The sequence below is a fragment of the Nasonia vitripennis genome, chromosome 5 (genome assembly GCF_009193385.2).
Source record: "Nasonia vitripennis strain AsymCx chromosome 5, Nvit_psr_1.1, whole genome shotgun sequence".
In the NCBI taxonomy this organism is placed as follows: Eukaryota; Metazoa; Arthropoda; class Insecta; order Hymenoptera; family Pteromalidae; genus Nasonia; species Nasonia vitripennis.
This window is the reverse complement of record NC_045761.1, coordinates 2,855,691-2,876,351: the sequence shown is the minus strand read 5'-3', so window position 1 is coordinate 2,876,351 and position 20,661 is coordinate 2,855,691. Positions and strand designations below refer to the sequence as shown.

At 50.3% G+C, this 20,661-nt stretch overlaps 2 protein-coding genes across 4 annotated transcripts in view; one reads left to right on the top strand and one right to left on the bottom strand.

Annotated features, from left to right (window-relative positions):
• Nucleotides 1-67: 67 nt before the first annotated feature.
• Nucleotides 68-20,661, top strand: part of LOC100123357 (E3 ubiquitin-protein ligase TRIM71) — a 28,293-nt gene continuing 7,699 nt past the window's right edge. The window contains exons 1-4 of one of the 3 annotated variants that reach the window (XM_032600328.1): nucleotides 68-154; nucleotides 19,262-19,468; nucleotides 19,554-19,880; nucleotides 19,996-20,601. In XM_032600328.1, the coding sequence (XP_032456219.1) occupies nucleotides 19,361-19,468; nucleotides 19,554-19,880; nucleotides 19,996-20,601 (1,041 nt within the window). In that variant the 5' untranslated portion in view covers nucleotides 68-154; nucleotides 19,262-19,360. Of the gene's footprint in view, nucleotides 155-13,793; nucleotides 14,156-19,261; nucleotides 19,469-19,553; nucleotides 19,881-19,995; nucleotides 20,602-20,661 lie in introns of those variants that run through there. The other 2 variants (XM_001606936.6, XM_003425253.5) reach the window with 2 other exon arrangements.
• Atp5h (ATP synthase, H+ transporting, mitochondrial F0 complex, subunit d) lies at nucleotides 810-1,957 on the bottom strand. The gene is made up of 3 exons (NM_001167974.1): nucleotides 1,774-1,957; nucleotides 1,382-1,550; nucleotides 810-1,197 (listed from the first exon to the last, which is right to left on the bottom strand). The coding sequence occupies exons 1-3, from the start codon at nucleotides 1,890-1,892 to the stop codon at nucleotides 964-966; spliced, it is 522 nt and encodes a 173-aa protein (NP_001161446.1). The 5' UTR covers nucleotides 1,893-1,957; the 3' UTR covers nucleotides 810-963.

Sequence of the window (20,661 nt, the reverse complement as noted above, 5' to 3'; positions counted from 1 at the left end):
TTTTCGATTATTTATCGTTTTCGGGATTGTTCACGATCGACGCTTGTTTTTTTTCAGAGGAAAACGCCGGAGAATGAAACTTCTAACCTCCGAAGGCGGTTTGGTTTTCGTCGAGCTTTCCTGGAACTCGCCGTTGGGATAATCCGCGCAAGCTGTGAGTACATATTATATACTTTTGCAATCGCATCTGATTTTTCATTATTCAATGACAACATCGAAAATACGTGGCTTTTTATGTGCAACTAGTTGATTTTGCATCGTTAGTTGTGCGATTCTAACCCTTCAGATGGCCTTTTACCGTATCAAAAGAGCGCCCCGAAGCCGAGCTACCTGCTCCGATCCAGCGCAGCTTTCATTGATGCAAGCTATACGATTTTCGGCTTCTCCGAATTTACTCGCGGGCGAGCACCTCGCGCCAGATTCCCCGAATTTTCGAGACGGCCCTGTGCCGACCCCTATATAGATATTGGACACCTTGCGGGCTTGGGCGGTATGAGTGTGTGGGTGGGAGATGTGCATGTACATATGCATAAACGGCGTAGGAGTAGCGGGTGTACAGAATGAAAGTAGCACCGGGTGGCGCACCGTGAAGTGCGCGCGCCTCCAATCGATTTTATTCACTTCTCGCCAACACCTATAAAGCCTTATTAATGCCTTCTTTTTGCATGGATTTACGATTTTTTTTAATAATTTATATCTCCGAAGAGATTGGATCTTTTTCGCATGACATTCAACAACTTTAGTTTCTCACTGACACTCTTATATGGACAATTGTTTATGTTATGAAATTTTCAATTATGACAAGTAAATTTTAGATAACAGATTTATTTCTGAGAATTGTTACGAATTTCGATTTATACATGGCATTGCTTTTACCGAAGATCTTGATAAATTACACAATCAGCCACTGAGAACAGCCGAGCATTTATCAACTACTAGAGACATAACGTAAATGAATTGTGTTTAATGTTGAGCAGCTGGCTTTTCAGTTCCTTCAGGGTCAGGCTGGTATTCAGGAGTATGCGGGAAGATTGTTGGGTTGTTGAGCGGATCGATCGCAAGCTCTGGGTGGGCATCTCTGAAATCTTCCATGGTCATTTGACTGTACTTCAGCATACCTTCCAACTTTTTGATTTGCTTCTGGTTCTCTGCGATGCGAGCATTGGAATCGCTGATGAACTTCTGTACTGCTTCGAGCTATAAAAGGTCAATTAATAAAAATCATGTCATACAATAAGATGTTTACAAAATTGTTAATGATAAGTTTGCAAAGAATACATGATTTGACCATTAGTGGCTTTTAAAAGGTCAGCTCTCACACACAACAATTTGGTTTCTCTGCAAATGGGATCCGATGATATTAAATTGACTATATACTCACAGCTTCTTTCTCCTGAGCCTCGATCAACGGGGTGTACTTGTCAGCTGGGTAGTCGATCTTCACAGATTCATATTCCTTCTGGAACTTGTCGACCAATCCAGGAATTCCAATCCTGCTCTTGTAAAAGGCCCAGTCGATCTTGGGTGCAGACTCCGAGTTCTCGTTGACTCTGAAAACAACGTCGCTTGATTAACCTCTCCGACACAACAACAATAACAACAATCGTCCCTCCAAATCAAAACAGCGTACACGACTGTCAATCCCAGCTGCGATAAAGCCAAAATCATTCAGAAATTCGAAAAAAAAAGGTCGTTAGCAGTAGCGAGAAATTGAAGGTTAACCCGCATTACATAACTTAATCTCGCAATAATTCGGCAGTAATTCGTACGTACCTCCTGAGATATTGGTCGGATTTGGCCTTGAAGGCGGCGAAGGTGCCCCTCTCGGCCTCCGAAATACGCTCGGCGAGTGCGGTCCAGTTAATAGCCTTGATGGCCCGACGAGTTGCCATGATTATTACCCTGTGTCGCTTTCGAGGAGTAGTTCAGCACCGCCGAGAGGAGCAAAGTCGTGTAGAGTCCGGGTACACTCAGCAGTAGACAGCACGCGCGACCTACAGGCCCCTTAGCGAACACACATGCCGATATGGTATCAGATGATCGCTGGCGCGAGTTTGCAGTGCCGCGAGGTTGGCAATGCTCCGCGAGTGGCTAGCCTGACGAGGCGGAAATTTCGAATGATCGTTCGGTTATTGTTTACTTTTTTATCTACTTGTTGTTTTACACAAACTCGAACACACCTTAATTCCAATGAATGACTTTGTATAAGTCTTAAAATTCGAATTAAATCTCAGGGTTGTTCGAATGTCGGTAACGATAAACGTTCTTACCATGCGAGAGTGTCTTCCAGACCTTTCCTTGCAGATGGCGCTAAATTTATCCGATAAATTTTTAACCACGCAGTTTTCAATTTTCTGGAAATTCCCAATTTATCTCTCAAATCGATGATTCGAATTCTCGAAGCACGTCTCGTAAAATTTACATAAATTTCATCGACAATCCCAAGTTTTACTTGTTTATACCCGCAGTTTCACTTTACAAAGCCTTTTCTATATTCCAGGAAAACGCAGCATCCCCTCGCTCCAATTGTCAGCTCCGCGCTCGCGACGCATCGCACAACGTTGTAATATGCGGGTGTACTCTTAAACCCTCAAGCCGAAGGCTATCGATAAGTCATAATTCATCAGCGAGAGAATTTATACCCTAGGCATAGGTCCCATCCGGAGCATCGAGCCTCGGACCTTCGTCTCCAGAAATATATTGTTATAATGGTGTAATTCAATTGTTACAGCCGTAAAACCCAGCTGGCCGCGAAAGCCCTGCGTCATCGTCCGCGCGCGGCTTTAAACCTCTCCGTGTGCCTTTAAATACCCGGGTCTATTCGGCTCTGTGTATACCTCGAGCCTCGTATACTATATATACACAAGTATATACGAGGCATTGTATACGCGGGAGGAGAGTCGAAGGACAGGTCGTATGCGCGCGGGTAGAAGAAACGGAAAAATGAGGGAGCAGCTCCTCGTGTATATATTCGAAAGAAAGATATTCCCAGCGAATATTACGCGGGTAAATAATTGGAGGCGTTGTTGAGGTTATTTTTAAAACAATGGGGGAGTGAGCTCGCTTTTGAAAACAAAAAACAAATCGAAATCGTCCCGAAGCTCCGTAATGCTTTTCCGCCGCACATCTGCGCGTCTAACGAAGCGTCGGCGGTCGAGCGAAAATTTCCACGAAAAAAAGCCAGAGAATACGCGGGACGAGTCCGGACTCCTCTGCAGGTTGCCTTTGCTCGTAAATCAAGGGAGGAACGACTGTAGCATTCGGTTTTTGGCACGGTGAAAGTCTCGAGTTGCTTTTCTTCGCTTTTTTTTTTAAGGGAGGCTTATTACGCGCTGGCCTTGAGGAAATTTACGATACATCGATGCTGCGCGACCTTTACGGGGGGCTTGTTATTACGGGGAGGAAGTGTGGGCTGAATTTCTAGCGGGATTTCGCTTAGTCTGCTGTTTTTCTTTCCTCCGAGTCCGAGTAGCTTTTTCTCTGTGGGGCAGTGTGATTTGTGGGGCTTATTGACCTTCCTGTGTCCAGCCCGAAAGGGGTTTCAGATGTCTCGATGATAAACTCGGCAAACAAGAATGCAGAGGGAAAATTTACACAGTCGAGCGACGGTCCGCCGTTTCTCCCCCGCCGCACAGAGAGAGAGAGAGAGAGAGAGAGAGACGCGTAAATAAAAAAGCGACCTCGCAAACATCTCGCAGCCTTTTATTATAGGCGATCGAACAAAGCTCTCTGCCACTCTCTTCCACCCCCCCCCCCCCCCACCCCCTTGAGCTGGAGTCGGTGCGGAACAGAGGAAACGCAAAGGCATCAGCGCTGCGGTGCAGGAAAAGCCGAGTATACACAGAAACGGAAAGCGATGGGAGAAGGAGAGAGAGAGAGAGAGAGAGCCGAACCAGGTGCAGGAGTATAAGGCCCTCGAGAGAATGTAAAGTAGTTTTGCGGGCCCGGGACAAATCCGTGTTTTTCCTCGCAAATGCGCGCGTCGGGCCGCTCACCCAACTTTTCACGGAAACGCGGCCTGCATTGTGTACCCTGTGCATCTATGCACGTATACGCGGCGGTTTAAAGGTACGACATAATCCGGAGGTCTACGGTGGCACAGGTCCGAGAGAGAGAACGCGATTTTACAGCCGAGCGCAGAGGCGGCCGCTCGCAGAGAGAGAGAGAGAGAGAGACAGCATTGTTTGCGGCGAATTCGTTATACTGCTGCTGCACACTATTTCCACCCCCTCGAATTAGCCGACCGTGTGCGAGCCCGTTGTGCCTCCTCTCTCTCTCTCTTATACTCGGGTCTAAACGTCCAGGCGGTGTATCTCGGACTGTAGAACGGCCGGATCTCCCCTGCATACTATTGTCTTCCGGGGGCGAGCTTTTGTGTGCGCGTGCGCTCGGGATGCGGATAATGAGCCTAATGGAATAGTTGTAATACCCGAGGACCATCACACTCGAACAGTGTATTACAGATCATACCGATCTTCGATGTTTAATGGACTTCGTAAATCTTTAGTGTGTTTAGGCAGGGATTTATAATTCCCGTCTCTGTCGTAAAATTCGGCCTTGTAGAGCTGTGATACTCTATCAAACTAGCTATACAAGCATATGTTGGGGGGTTTATTTCGAATAACTCAGAAAGGAAGAGCGAACACAGTCAACTGCGCGGCGTAACAACGTAGCACCTCCTTTATACGCACACGCGCGCTCGCATCTATACAGCACTGAAAGCAACCGACAGCAATTTTTCCCTTCGTCCCTTTCGTTATGGCATTCCCACAGAAAACGAAAGAACGTCTCCATCCCCGTTTAAAAAAGCTACTAATCCATCTGCTCTGCTACGCGCACAGCAAACGATTTTCCCGAACTAGACTACGCGCGCGCTCTCACTCTCTGTGTTTGCGCAGCATCGACAAAGCCCGCAGCGAAAAGAGAATGAAACGCTCGGGAGAGAGAGAGAGAGAGAGAGTAGTGCATTCGGAGAATACACTGTTCGTTATTCGGCGATGCTTCGCGTTTTCGCGTCTATAGGTAAACGTTAGGATTGAGCGCCGTTGTGGCTATACACGTATAATGGATTTGATTAAAAGTACTTTTTTTTCTGCGCTGGCATGAGAGTGGAGTTTTGAGTAAATAGATTTAATAAGGGTTGACGAAGAGGCTTTGCATAATACATTCGGAGAAGCAGTGTATAGTACACGCAGTGTCGAGCGTTTCCGAGAACATTAAGAAGTTCAGGTGAAAATGCGATCACCGTGTAATCGTTATACAATTTGTATTGTGTAGTACTTCCTGGGAATTGTACGGTTGTTCCTCAACCGATTGCTCCATTTTTCGTAAATCTCTTTGATAGCGAGGTTAATTGTTTGCTTTCATCCACCATGGCCTCATTATCTAGTCTGATATACGTATACTTGATACAATTACCCGAGGCCGGTATTAATCCACATAATAGCACGCGCGTACGTAACGAGGTTTGCTTATGCAACGCGGATCGCGGATTTTCCCCCCCATAAAAATCATTCACCGGACGATTCTCATAATCGTAATAATTACATCCTTAATTCATATAACAACGCGTATGTATCATAAACAGCCCTGAATTTCATTATACCCCCGATATAGCGCAAACATCGGTCCGTCGACTTTTCGGAAAACGACGTCGGTCAATCCGATAACGCGCACTTTAACTCCGGCCCTGTGTGTTATCGCCGTATAATAATTCGAGGGCTCCGGAAGCCATGAAATCACTTTGGCGGGCGCTTACCCTATATATAAGTATGTGGCCTGTGTCTATACCGCGCGCAGGCTTGGATCTTCAATATTGTATCAGTTAATCAATCCGGAGGCTCGCTCAGTCAGAAAATGAGAGAGAGAGAGAGAGAGAGCGAACCGAGTAAAGAGCGTTAACTTCTTCGTCTTCTATTTAACGCTCGGCCGAACCTTTGCGCTTCTTCGGAGATTTTTTTTATCGCCTATACACGAGAGTTGATTTGATCAGCTGATCGCGTTCGTGCGGGGGGTATTATTTCAATTTCCGATAAATTTTCAGCGATAAGCATTGTGTGTAGACGGGACATAGAGATGGGTTAATGAATTTCACTGATGAATATTTCATGGGCATTTAATCTTGGAAGCTCATCGAAAGCAATAACGATCGCAATTCATGTTTGCGTTAAAATTCAAAGTTTTCCGATATACGAAAATTCGAACGCCCGGACGCATCGGCGTAGCTTTGAAACGCAATAGTGTCAGCGGGACACATTAATCATCGAGCCCTCTGCGATGCTGCAGCCGGAATAGGAGAAAGGGAACCGTCCATTTTCCCGAAAAACGAACTCATCGTCCGCTAGCTGCGCGTCTTTGGTAAACACGCGCTGCACACTCTCTCCTTCTGTCAGCCTACCGTACAGACCTTCGAAGCTGGTGTCGAATGGCACTCGGCGAGCTACCCCCGCCGGGCTCTCTTATCTGATCCGAACTACACCATTTGGATCAGGTTTTCCTGCCTAAGCGGCCCATTCACCGCTTGTTCGGAAAGACACTGTCTAGCAGCAGCAGCAGCAGCAGCAGCGTCGGGAGAAAAGGATCGTTGAATATAGATTTTTTTTTTTCGGAGCTAACGCGTGAGAATCTCATTTACGAGGAGCCATTGTTGTATATTGTATAATCAGATGATTATAAAGCGCGACGCGTGTTTAAAAATGTTCTCAGAATAGGGAAAAAGCCGAGACGGAAGACCTTCCGATCTCGCGGCGGTATGGGTCTGAAGCCGTGATAAGCGTTAATTCCGAGAGAGGAAGGCAAAAATCCACTCGCGCGCGCGCGCGCGCAAATCTCCCGTCTTTGGTAATTTCGCCATAACCTTTTCCGCGGCTTAATGGCGGCGAAGGCGCGCGTTTCTCCCATTTTCTTCTCTTCTCTCTTTCTCTCTCTCTCTCTCTCTCTCTCTCTCTCTCTCTCTCTCTCTCTCTCTCTTCTCTCCCCCCGCATTTGAATGTTCGGGAGATTTCGCTTCGCTTTTCTGTTTTTCTTCCCAGCAGCGGATTATCTGTTTATCGCTGTTCTTATCGGTTTTCACGCTATCGCGAGTTTATTTAAAGTCTTAGCCAGGTTGAAAAATAGTACAACCCCGAGTATTTATACACGCAAGAACGGGCGAGCCGCTTTTTTTTTCACTTCCGATGTGAAACATCGCGCTGCCTCGAAGCGATAAGCGATCGAAATTCAATCCCAGCCCGCGTCGACAATAAGACGATAGATAATATTCCCTCCCTCGCGGAGTTAATACGCGGAATTTCCAAGAGAGCCGCGACGTGTCTCCCTCGATCCGCTGACTCTATTCTCTCTCTCTCTCTGCCACTCCCTAATCCGTGCATCCCTTGCGCGTACTTGTACCTCTGCTGTGTACATAGGAGAGCTCGCACACAAACACAGATAGAGAGCGCGCGACGCCCACGCAAACGAGCCCGGCAATTCGCGTAGGCGTCGCCTCTCGTACAACACACCGACAGACACGCGGCGTACGTAGTTTCGCTCTTGGCTTGACCTTGAAAAGCTCGCCCACGCGGAGAAAAGGAGAGGTGAGGAGGGAGGGTTTATACGCCGGTGGTGGTGGTGGTGGTGGTGGTGGTTGGATCGCTCGTTTTCGTTCATCGACGCGCGCGCGCAGAGAGTCACCCTCTCGGTTCATCTGTACATACTGTACGTAGCCCCCCTTCGCATCGGGAGGAGAGAGAGAGAGAGAGAGAACGCGAAGCTCCCCGACGATGAGATGCTCGGCGCTTGCGCAGACGCTATGCTCTCGGCTAATAAAGCTGAGCTGCCGAGGACCGATTGACTGCGCGCGTGTCTGGGAGGTTTCGTTGTTTTTTAAATTTAGAAACGATGTATATAGAGCCTGGCGGATTTGCTTCCTCGGACGGTATCGGAGAGCTTTAAGGGTGCTCGTGCGAGGATTTCGGTACACCCCATCCTCTGTTCGCAGAATCGCGATTCGCGGTGTAACGACAGTCTAAGCCCGATAACACATGCATACAGCGTATAGCCGATATCGAGATTTAATGAAGTCGTCGAGCCGACGAATTGCGAGAGAGAAAGAGAGAGCTTTCGCGGGGGCCGTCGGTCAATACGCGTGGGCGCTGCCGGCTTCTGCGCGAGAGAATGAACCCAGCGTCTGCTTTTCTTTGTTGACGGCGAGTGTGTCGTCGAGACGTTTTTAATACTGATGTATCAAGTCGAAGATTCGACGTCTTATCGTGACACACACGCGCGCGTAAACAAGGAAGCGAGGAGAGCATAAGGTCGCATAACGAGCGCACGTGTCGACCCCCGGCTCGAGAGCAACAAAAGCGAGAAACGAAGCCGGAAGTTCAGCTCTCTCTCTCTCTCTCTCTCTCTCTCCCGACTTTGCAAGACACTTTGCAGCTGGGAAAATCGCGGCTCGCGCGTCATCAGAGCCGGGGAAAGAGCCTCTCGGCGGCGCGCAGCCGCCTCTCCCAGTTCCAGCTCATGAAGCCGCCGGCCGGTCCCGGAAAGCCATCAATGAACATTTTCGCGACGATGACGTCAGTCCGAAGAGAGAAATTTCGCCTTCTCTCTCTCTCTCTAGCTCGCATACTGCGATGTACCCCTGCGCTGCCCACGTGTCGGCTAGGCTGCAACGGCGGCGGCGGCGGCGGCGGCGGCTCCTTTTGTAGGTATAAATCCCCGCCGCGCTGCAGTCAATGTATTATATACGACAGACGTGAATCGCGTTTAGAGGGGAAGCGGTATAGTGTATGGGGCTTGGCCCGTGCGTTTGTTTATGTGAATTTTGCAACGAGCGTTGCAGGTCACCGGTTGCACGTGCCGCCGCAGCGTTATGAACTCCGGTTACGCACGTTGATGAATTTCGCGGAAGGATTTCGTGCTTTTGATCTGTCGAAAGAGGATAAAGTTTTTGATGCGTCAATTATACATCCCCGTTATAACGAGAGCTTCAGCACTCTCGGCATTGATTGCGCCGACACGCATGCGTAGGTGGAAAACTGCAGCGGCTAAATGCAAAGCGAGAGCATAAAGAGCTGCGTATATCAAAGGTAATAATTCGTCGCTCGTCCACGATGTATACAGTGCGTTTGAGAAAAAAAAGCGATAAAACAATAAAGTATCTAGAAGGTCGCGGTTGGAAAAACAAGCCTCCCCCTTGCGCGGCAACAGAGTTCCGAAAACACGTCGAGAGGACGCGAAGAATCCCAACGAGCTGGCATCTCTCTCGGCTCCGCTGTATAAAATGACGCAGATAGCTCTCTTTCTCCGGGCGGCGAAAAATAAAGAACCCGTACAGTCGACGGGTCCCTTGCTCGGAAAAGCCGAGATATACCGAGACTCTCCCCGCGCGAGAGGTGGAAGTCAAGGTGAGCAGTTCCGTTCCTCCCTACCCTTTCTCCTACCCTGATATCTCGCGATCGTTATAAACCGTCGGCAAGGGGGTAGGGATGTGCCCACGCGCGCTACGTCGTGACGTCGGTCGCTGTATCTTTCCCATTCATAAAGCTCGAGCGCGCGAGTCTTGTCTGTCTCGCGGCTGAATTTTTCACAAGCGCGAGCGAGACACTACTGGCTCTTTTACTGTACAGCTATACGAATTTCAAATTCACCGGATCCACGCGGCCACTGCGTATTTATTTTTTCCTGCGGTTCGACGGCAAAACCGCTCCTGCGATTATCGATGGAGTTTGCAACTTTTCGAAACTCGGTACGTAGGCAATTTTGGCGAGCTCTCCCTCGCGGTACGCGGCCCTAAACGGATAATTCCCCGAAGGCGACCCTCTGAAAACTTAAAACTCGCGAAAATTACAAACGCTCAACCCTTCGCCCTTGTATTGCACGGCCACCCTCGATCGGGACTGCCTCGAAGAAATTGCGAGAGCTGATTTCATACCGCGCGAGTTTACAGCATTGTCTCGCGAGGCGCGGTTGCAATCGATATATTTATCTCTGACCGCGATGTTCTGTTTTCGTTTATCGATTGCCGCGAAAATAAGCGCAGCCTCGCCGGATACACTAATGCAGGACGTTCCTCAATCCGGTGATTTGTTTGTTTACAAGCAGTGTAATCGTCGCGATTGATCGCGCGTCAATAATAGAAGCCTTATTATGACGCGCTCGGCTAAAAATAGAAGCGAGCTAAATCAGCGCCGTTAATGCGAAAATCGAAAAATCGCCTATACCACTGCGTCATTACACTGGAATAGATCGCTATCCGCGACGATATCAGTATAGATGTGGAGGACAATCGACTCGTCATCGCTCCTACTCGGAAATGAAAACTCACCCCCCCATATCGATCGCGAAAGCCGGTACATGTATAATGTCGCGCTTACGCAGACGGTAGCGGCGCGCTCATCGCGGTTCAAGGGTGGCTGCGGTGCTGGCGCTCGTTCGGGAAAGGGGGAGGAGAAGAGAGAAAGCGGGAGAGAGTCAGGGGCTCTGTGCCGGCGCGGACCCTGACATTGGCCCGCCAAGGGCGCGCGCTTGCCGCAGCCGGCGGACGTCACACTCGTTCCGAGCGATGTGCGCGCGAGCATTAAATTTCTGTATACACACCATGTGGCTTGTCGGGGCTTTTCCTGGAAATTCCGTGTGTGGACGTGGATTTGAATATAAGCTTAAGGAAGCGAAAATACGATCAAAACATAATTACAAGATCCCTCCTCGCTTCTCTCTCCTCGATTCGTAAATTCGCGCGTATAAAAACAAAAAAAAAAAAGAAGCGCGCGTAGGCGTTCGCTGCGTGTGAACGAGTCGGTAAGTAGTTGGCCTTTGGTTCACGGGTATGCGAGAAGGAAAAGTGCCCATATGGAAGGAAGGGGCGAGTTGTGACGCAGGACGATCGTTGCGTGTATGCGCGTAAATAGTGTATTGTACCGAGGGATATACAACGATGAAAATTTGCAAGTTTATGGAGGAGTAGTATATACGTTTGTCGAAACTTTACAGAGGAGCTCGTCCCTTTCCTCTCCCGGAGAAAAGCTCCAGCTTACGCGGGAAAACGTGGGCGAGTCCCTCGCGCGGTCGTGGCTGGCTTGTTAGTCTCCCTCGCCATCAGCTATACACTCCCGCCGGTATCTTCCATCTTGTATAGATATAGCCGAGGCGGCTTGATTGAAAAATCCTTTTTTTAATTCAGCCGAGCTCGGCTCCGCGGCCCTCCCGAAGCTTGTATTTACGGATATAATAAGGGAGTTTTAGCCTCGCTGATTAAAACGTCTGCTCGGGGGTCGAATATTTTCCTTTTTAACGATCCCTTCCTTATTCCATTCACCGGCGAGATGGGCTTATTAGTTATCAAACGCGCCTCGATCCAGCTCCGTGAAAATTACAAAGCTGCAGTGTATAATACACACAGACGCGCAGCATCCGATCAATAAACCGCTCACGAAACAATGGGTAGAGCGCAATAGCCCCGCAGGACACCCCCGGCACGTATACACGTGAAAAATAACGAAAGAAAGCCCCTGCACGTGCAGTCGGCACCCACGCGATGATAAAAAAATGAACGACTTCGGTAGCTCCCGCCCACGCGCACAGCATCCTATAACAATTAGTGCTCCATTCATTTTCAACGTCGTCGTCGTCCTCATCTCAACCCTCGGAGAGATCAAACTACTCGCGCGCTGCAGTAGCGTTCGCGTGGGCCGTGTACTCGCGGGAAAAAGCCCGGCGGTGGCAAGCGAGCGCTTAAATTTAACCCGGGAGCCTCGCCCGGCGAAGGTCGGGTCTTGCGCGATAAGAGTGACGCCGACAAAAGTGCAGTGTGTATTGCTATACATACACACACACACACATACACAGATAGTGGGCCGCGCGCAGCCATAGGCGGCGACAGAGCCGGCTTTTCATTCATGGATTCGCGGCGCATGCGCGCAAGCTCGCGAGCGGTCGAACACGCGCGACTCGCCTCCGCAGCCGGTGCGGTGCCTGCCTGTGCACCGGGAATTATTGATACGAGACCGGTGCAGAGAGCTTGCGCCGGCTTTTTCATTCATACACTCACTCGCGCCAACGCGCTGCGCGTTCGCTTTGATGATTATGCGCGTATGCGTTTTCGGCGTTGTATTGTTATTGTGGCCCTTGAAAAGAAGCTTATCGGCTGCCGGAGATAAGGCTTACCGATTGCTCGCATTTATCGGCCGTATTATCGCATAGGAATGCGGTGAAAAAAGTTTGGGTATCTTTGAGGGACAAAAATCGGAGATTACGGGACAAGGGCCTGTCCCAACATTGATTACATCCGAATGTTAAAAAAGAGGACGCTTCGCATTTACACGAAGACAGGGGCGCGTCTCGGCGAATGAAAAGTCTGAAAAAAAAAGAAAGAAGCGCCCTTCGATCCTCGCATTCCCTTCTTTGAGAGAGTGAGAGAGAGAGAGAGAGAGAGAGAGGCGGCGGCGGGGGACTTGTTTTGCATGTCAATGCGCTTCGGAGGTGTTTGCCGGCGCGCATTTAATGCCCTCTGCGCATATGCTAACGAAAGAGACGGGACAGGACGAAGATGGATCGGAAAGAGCCTCAATAGAGACGGATCTCTTTTGTGCGGGAGGTATATTATTTATCGGTATAGGGATGGAGTAATTGCGCGTTTGGAACCATCGTCTTTTTTCATTGCGCCGCGGGGGTGTCTGACCTCCGATTTATTTTTTGCGTCGATACAATCGTTGTTTCACAGTCGAACGCTTATCGCGAAGAGAGAGAGAGAGAGAGAGAGAGAGAGAAGATAAAACGTTCGAGTATTATACGATATAGCCCAGAGGAAATCGCATTATAAAAATGCCGTTACACACAGCCCCTAATCCCTCTTGGCAGGATCCTCCCTATCTGCCAGCGGCAGCACAACCCCGTACCAACACAACAATCGGCGCAAGGCGTTATTCGAGCACTTGCCTCTTGAATACCTCTCCCACCAGCCCTTGCGCGATGCGTAAGGGGAAGACGCTCGCTCGCTCGCTTGCTTGCTCTGTGTGTTGTACGTGTGACCTTTGATCCGGCGGGAGGTCATCCCACACGAGCCTCCTGAGACTGATAACGCCGTTCTCATTATCAGCTCGGAAGATCGCGAAGCTCCGAGGATCCTCCTTATATACCCAATAATATCATCGGCGAGGGTGTATGCGGCAGTGCGAGTTGAATTATGAACGCGCGAGCCTCTATTATATACGACCCTCCTATTGTGCTGTATAAATTTTTCGTAATCTCGGCTTGTACTCGCGCGCGATCTCTCCTTCTCGTTGAGCGACGCTCGCGTTAGTTTACTTTTGCAAAATCACAAGCGGCCTGACCTTCGGCTCGATATCGAGCTCTCGCGATGTTATAGAGACGAAAAGAGCCCGCACCCTCGCCGGCTTTCTTTCTTCTCCTTCCGACGCAGAGAGTATGCAAATGTGCGAGTGTCCGTGCCCGGGGACGCTTGGAATTGCACGTATTTTCACGGCTCGCGAAATCAATTGCGTATGACAATTATACCGGTATACTCGTCGATTTTTGCAAGTCTCTCAAACGCAAAAGCATCATCTCTCTCGGGGAGAGACGTAGTCGGCGGCGGCGGCGGGGGAGGAGCAGGAGAGGATTTCGGAGGAGAGGGAGGAAAAGGACGGTGAATGAAAGTGGAGGGTTTGAAAGCTGTGCAGCGGCGGCGGCGGCAGCGTTCAGAGGGGTGGAAACAGCGCCGATTGGCGGCACGTACGCAGCCGGCACGGCAGAGAGAAGGGAGGGAGAGAGCAGCCGACTCTTGAACGAGCCGAGTGAAGAGACTCAGCTTCAGTGCGGATTTGCTACCCGTGCCGAGAGGAGCTCGCACCAATATAGCCATACCCCTCGCTCTTGTGTTTGTCACTCTACCAGACACAAAACAAGTCCTCGCGTCGCGTTCGGCCGAGACTCTCCATAGCCTTCCAACATTTGAATTTCCCGCGCTCAACGAGCCCGACTCTAACTACCCTCTCAATTACTCGTTTGTTCGCGAGTGGGGCCAGCACTCTGTCGAAGTTCACGGCTATCGATCGACCCGCTCACGAGGTTACGATACATATCCATAGACGGCAGTGTGTTTACAGCGCTCGCTCGAGGAACATCACGAATTGCCGGCCGGCGTGTTATGAGAACAGTCTGCCGCAGCATTAAGGTAAGCTTTTGCAGATATTCACCTATTTAAACGTAGAGATTGTTGTAACGAGTGGAAAAACTGCTTCCAAGGGGGACTTCTATGTGTCAGATGGGAAGGAGTCTCCCACCCCCCGATGGCTCCGGCTTTTCTCTCGATCATGCTCTTTTCACTGCTCGTTCCCGCTGTGTGTATCTGTGTATAACGGAAAAGCCCTATAGGGGCGGCTGTAACCTCGTCATACACTGCGAACGGCTGCTCTCTGCGGTTTTTCGGATTTCCGATTCTGTTCCGATTTGAAATTTTATCTCCTTCTGCACTTGGAACGTATATATACAAGCGAGCCGCGACCGCGAATTTTGATTTAGTGCCTGCGGCGCGACAGGTTAGGATTTTGACGTCTCTGCTTACAAACTTACCGGTGCCCTGACTTTATGTTTCTCTCTGTACTTGCGCGATTATATAACCTAAACTTGAAATTTAACGTCGTTTTATGGAGCTCGGAACGATCGTAAACGGTTGAGACGTCGTTATTAAAGATTTTCGCGGGAAAATTGAATCGCGCAGTTTCGTAATGACGGATAACGAGGCAATCGGTTACAAAGTAGCGTCGCTGTATACACAACAAACGAAAAAGGAGTATAAGCGAAGCTGCTACCGCTGCCATGGGTCATATATGTACAGACGACGCTTCGTGTTGACGTAAACACGTCCAGAAGCTGCTGCTGCTACTGTTGCCGCTGCCGGGATGTACGAATATAATAAGCCGCTTGGGGGAGAGCCTTTCCGCCTGACTTTCTCGCTGCGATGGATACGAATCGAGCGCTCGGCTTTAAAGGCCGCCGGGACGTTTATGAATTTTCGGAGCTCGTCTCCATCGGCGCTCCGAAACGCATTTCGGAGTCGGCGCTCGTTTAATAATCGAACGGTCTCGCTGATTGCGCGCCGCAGTTTGCCATCCGAGCGGAAAAATCGAAAATCGATGGGAGCGTTGATTTGATTTCGCGCGCGAACCGAAAAACAGCCCGAAAGAGATACAAAAAAAAAACACCGGAACGAGCCGTTTACGCGAGATGTATAGACACACACAGACAGGGGGAAGCGACGCGTCGGTCGATAGTAACCTTTAAATTAAAATTCGACGTCTCTCCGGCTGGAAAATATCGCGACTCTCTGGTTGCCGGGTGCGGAGGATAATCGATATCGGCGCCAGTTGGACGCTTTTTTTTCGTCCATTTTTTTAACGGGGCCGTTCGCGCCGCGACTTTATGAGCAATCAAGGCGCGACGTCGTTGCGAGATTCTCTTTCTCCGAGTTCGGGCGATATTTTCCCCGGAGTCGAATCAAAACATCCGATGTTTACATCGACGATGATCGAAGCGAAATTCGCGATCCCGTCGAAGATCAATACTCCCGAGCGAGCCGGCGACGAATCTCGTTTATCATACACGTTTCGCGTCGCTAATTAAGAAACTAAAATTGCCCCCGAACGAAATTACCGCGAGCGCCGGATGCTCGTTAAAACTTTGACGCGCGAAAATTCATTTCCTCCGGACGATGAATCGATTATAGCTCCGATTTAACCCGATCAGGTAATACACAATCGTAAACGGCGATAATGCGGAGCGTCCGCGATAAAAACATCGCTCTCGCTTTTGCACGGGACCTAAGAGAGAGAGAGAGAGAAAGAGAGCTTTCATCTCGTGTGCGAGCGCTGGGAGAGCTCTCCGTGGGGGCGAGTATCGATTGCGCGCGCGAGAAGAGAGACGGAGAGAGAGAGAGAGAGAGAGAGAGCACTTTCGCTTTCGTTTGCACGCGCCGGCCGACGACTCTGTATATATCTGTATACGCGAGGGCAAGGACTTTGGGAGGAAAGCCGCGGTTTCTTTTGTTGATTACGATCGACGATCCTATGAGCCGAGTATGTACTCGGGTGAACCTCTTCCCCGAGGGCAGAGAATAAAAAATATGATAACGGAGAGCAGAACGTACGCACACGTCGAAAAGGCATAATCTAGTTTGTACCGAGCGTGTGTGTGTGTGTGTGTGTGTGTCTGAGCGAAAGCGAAAGCGCCGGGGCTGCGCGGAAGAAAACGAAATGAACGCAGGCGTCTTGGTTCGTTGACTTCGTCGGCTTTTTTCCTTCCCTTTCGCCCGAGTACGACATGCCTTCGTATTCTTTTTCGCCCGATGGGGGAGAGGGCGACGTGTTTACCCGACATATTGATAGTGGAGGCTGCGCGCTTCGTAAGTGGACGCGTCGAACTTTGTTTTTAGGAGAGAATTACCAATGAATCGTGCTGACGAAATTTCAAATTCTGACCTGGCCATCGGACGAGACAAAAACGCGCACTTGCGCACCGCAAATTTAAATTTCGCTTCAGCATACCTGCGGAGCAGCTGAAAAGCAGTCTGTTTGTATGGTCGGACCGAGAGGAGACGGGGAGAAAATCGTAAACAAGCCGCGCAGGTAGACGGCTTAGCCGCAGCGAAATTCATTTTCCATAATGGGGACCTCGGCTCATTTTCTTTTTCTCTCGTCAGCGTTTTCGGCTCCATCGGCGGCCAACTGTTCGGTTGGAATTTTCTCCGAGTCCGTAGAAAGTTTGACCTTCACCCGCTAAGCCTGCACCCTTGGAGGAGGAAGTAAACAAAGCGAATTAATCCTCATTCGCGGGCAGAATTAATTCCCCGTACGTTCCGGAGAAAAAAAAAGTCGCGGAGGCACGAGCAGCGAGAAAAAAAATGCTAATTAAATACCCGGTGCAGTAGTGGGCCTCTTTCAAAAGCCTCGCCGCGCGCTCGCGACATATGCGCGCACGTGGATCGGAAGACTGAGTGAGAGAGAGAGAGAGAGAGAGAAACTGGTCCACCCTATTTTTACGTGTATATGCGCCGCTTCCGCGCTATTAAGCACGCGCTCGCCATTGGTCGCGCCTGTTCACTTTTTTTCTCTTTATAGCGCTTTTTGATTGTCATGCCGGCGGCTGCTGCGCGATCGGAATAATGCGGCGGGGGGTTGTCGTCGACGCGGAGATAAAACATAATATAATGCATACCGGACTAACGTTTTGACGCGCGCGCGCGCGCGTGTGTGTGTACAAGTTACGCGATATTGGGTTAATCAAGCGCAGCTTATTAGCGGGTGTATGTATCCTTCTGGAATCGTTCGTTCGTTTACGACGCAGAACCGAAGGAACACTTGGCGCAGGACGTGGAGAATTAACGCAGCCGAGCGAGCTCATTCATTTTCGTCTAGGAGCATAGAGAGAAAAAAAAAACACGAAGCGTCCCAGGATTTTCCACCGACGCCCGAAAAGCATCCTGCACGAGCGCTCAAGTGGGCCTTCCGCTCGAGGGAAACCCGCGTAATCCTCCGAGAGAATAGCCGAGAGGAGGAGGGGGGAAAGGAAAAGTGTGTCTTTCTCTATCTGCCTATTTTAAGCTTACTGACCTGGACCCATCGGTGGAAGAGGAGGAAAAGTCTCGGGTTCGGCCCCGCGTGCAGTGCAGATGAGCTGCCGGCTAAATACACAGAGAATAGAGCTGCGACGATGTATATCCTCGGCACGGGTGGGCCCCATCGGCCGCTTATATTCTCGGAAAGCCGGGCCACTTTATCTGGCCGACAAATGTTCCCCCGGGAGAGAGGAGCGGAGGGATGGACTCGGAGGGCTATATATATATATATATATAGGTAGGAGAGGCTCTGTGGAAAATTACTCGGATATGGCGCGTCTTTCTCTCGCTCGCAGTTCAGAGACGCGTAATACCTCATTTTTCGACATCGAGACGAAAGAGTTGGAATTATTGTCGAAGCAAGCGGCTAGCATCGTTTTTCTCATGAAAATTCCCTCTTCGTTCCCGATTCGTAATTTTTCCCTGTCTCCTTCTCCGCCGAGTTTTCGCAGCGGCGGCTCCCGTACACACACCTATTATAATCTGGCTTTTCGGGGCGTCGAGGAAAATTTCTCCGAAACGGCTGCGCGCCTTTGTGATCGATGTCGTTCCGTGCGATTCATGCGGGGCTGAATTTTCCCAGTCATTAAGACATACACACACACACACACATACACTGCTCGATGGAGGGACGAGAAAATTCGTGGTTAGGAGAAAAGAAACAACCACCATCGATAAACTTACACTCGGCTCGCTTAATCACCCGTGATCAGCGGTCCAACCGGCGCGAGTCTCCCCGATATCCGAGCCATGTAATCAGGCAGCCCGGCAATCATCGGGATGCAAAGAAGTGCGTATATACGCAACCCTTCACCTCTCTCTTTCACGTACTTTGTAGGGATGGCAAGGTCGAAACCGGTAAATCGGTCGTAGCCGGCGCGCAGTACACACACACACACACACGCATGCGAGGGAGAGAGAAAGTACTGTAAAGGGCGAGTGAGAGTAGTCGTCGGCTGATGCTCTCTCCCCTCGCGCGCATCTGTGCGTAAGCACGCGCCAGAGTACGTACGCGTGTGTGTGTGTGTATAGGTATATACATAGGCACAGGCTCTCTCTCTCTCTCTCTCTCTCTCCGCAGAAGGGTAAGAGAGGGCCAGATTTCCCGTGCGCCGGCCCCCCAGCGGCACTTTTATTGATTTCTCGCGGGGTCCTGGCTCTCTCTCTCTCTCGCACTTTGTAATGCGCGCATGTATACATTAAGGGCCCTGCTATATACGCCGCGGAGAGACTGATCTTTCTGGTTCCCTTTGAGAAGCCTCTGCTTCCGGATTCCCGCTCCGTCTTCCTCGTTATCTCCTCGTTTAATGGCGTCTCTCCGCGACTACGACGACTGCGTGCGCTTTGTTTGGGGCGTCCGATATACTCTCGAAAAAAACACACACACACACACACACCGACTGCGTGAAGCGCATCTCGCATTCCGAGCACAGCCGCTGAACCGCTTCCTCGCGCATGTAGTTGGCTATTCATAACCGGTGCCCTTAGCGCCGCGTTTCCTCCTGTAACACTTATAGGGCATTTCCGCGTTCCCTCACCGATGGGGTGCAAGCCGGTTTCGTTGTTTACATTCTAGGCTCGTCTATAATACAAGTAATGAAAATCGAGTAGTTCCAGTGTCCGGCAATGCACAAACTAAAGCTCGTCTTTCTCGCTTGGCTTTTACAGATCGGAGCGCAACCTGCGAAGCTACCAAGCAGCTGAGCATCAGAGGTCCGCCGCTCGGAGCTACTACATCGCACCGGACGAAGGCGACTCGTGCGCATCATGATGAACAATGGCAACGACTACGATTTCGGATTCAACGCCACCTGGAACCGGGCGACCAATTTTTTCTTGCCCGATGCAATCAACGAATTGACAAATAACAACCACGTAGGCGTCGCTTTCGATTTTTTTTTTTTTTCATTTTTCCAACAAACAAACTAGGTTATTATTGAAAAACGCGCAATGTTTCCAGTACCTGGTCAACAACCCGCCATGGCAGCCGTACGCGGCGTCCGGCTACTCGTCGAGCACGAGTCCGCCGAACTCGAGATCATCGTCCGTGAGCTCCAACCCAACCCAGAGCTATGTCCGTTCTACCGAGGACCTCAACGCCGAATCGCTGATCACCAGCCTCCTGCATATCATCGGCGGCGAGGAATACGGCAGCAACAAAGAGCTCAGACAACACTCACCTCAGAGCGTCAACGAGACGCGCTGCCGCGATTGCACCGATCGTTCGCTCTGCGACGCGTGCACGACGCAATCGTTGCAACTCGTGAGTTTGAGTCAACTCTCCATTGTATGTCATTTGTTTTTTTTTTTTACCTTTTTCGTTTCCGCCTTATCTCTTCTCATCGTTGTCTGGCGATTCCGAGGATTCGACGAGCTAATTCTCGATTGTTCCTCCGTTGCAGAACTCCCTGTGCGTGAACGAGCAGTTGATACTCCATCCGCTGGCCGGGGAGGCCCTGTCGCCGGCGAAGAAGCGCTATCACAACCCCACCTCGATGATGCCCTTCTTCTGCGAGATGCACCGCAACTCTCAGAGATTCTACTGTAAGACCTGCAGCAGGCCCTTCTGCGCCGACTGCGGAGTGCAGATGCACGCGGGACACATGACCGCCCACATCAGGGAAGTCCTCGATACCGCCGCGACGGAGGCCACTCAGATCATGCACGAGGCCAGGATCGGAATAGATTCTCTCCGAACGGAGCTCTTATCTGCCGAGGCTGCAACCGAAATGCTGAACCAGAAGGCACGCACGGCGGCGACCGACGTCATGATGTGCACCAAGCGTCTGATCGGTGCGCTGGAGGAACGCGAGAAAGAATTGCTGGAGACTATCGAAACCATGCGTATGACCAAGTACATTGCTCTCAAGGCAAGAGAGGAAATATTGAGAAACGGCTTGAACCGACTGAGCCGTGCACTTGAAAGGCTGAACGAACTCGTGGACACGTCGACGATGGCCAGCAACCCCTTCGACCTCCTCGTCACCAAAGATGTCGCTTCAGCTGAGGTAAAGATTTAGAATCCTGCGAAATATTCTATGCAATTTATGCGTCATTGAACTTGAATT

What these genes read in the sequence shown, in the direction of transcription:
- Atp5h (NM_001167974.1), bottom strand. Translation starts at nt 1,892, where the DNA reads ATGGCAACTCGTCGGGCCATCAAGGCTATTAACTGGACCGCACTCGCC. An exon ending in TCCGACCAATATCTCAGGAG is followed by an intron (nt 1,551 to 1,773) that starts GTACGTACGAAT and finishes CGTTGTTTTCAG; the next exon opens with AGTCAACGAGAACTCGGAGT. An exon ending in AGGCTCAGGAGAAAGAAGCT is followed by an intron (nt 1,198 to 1,381) that starts GTGAGTATATAG and finishes GACCTTTTATAG; the next exon opens with CTCGAAGCAGTACAGAAGTT.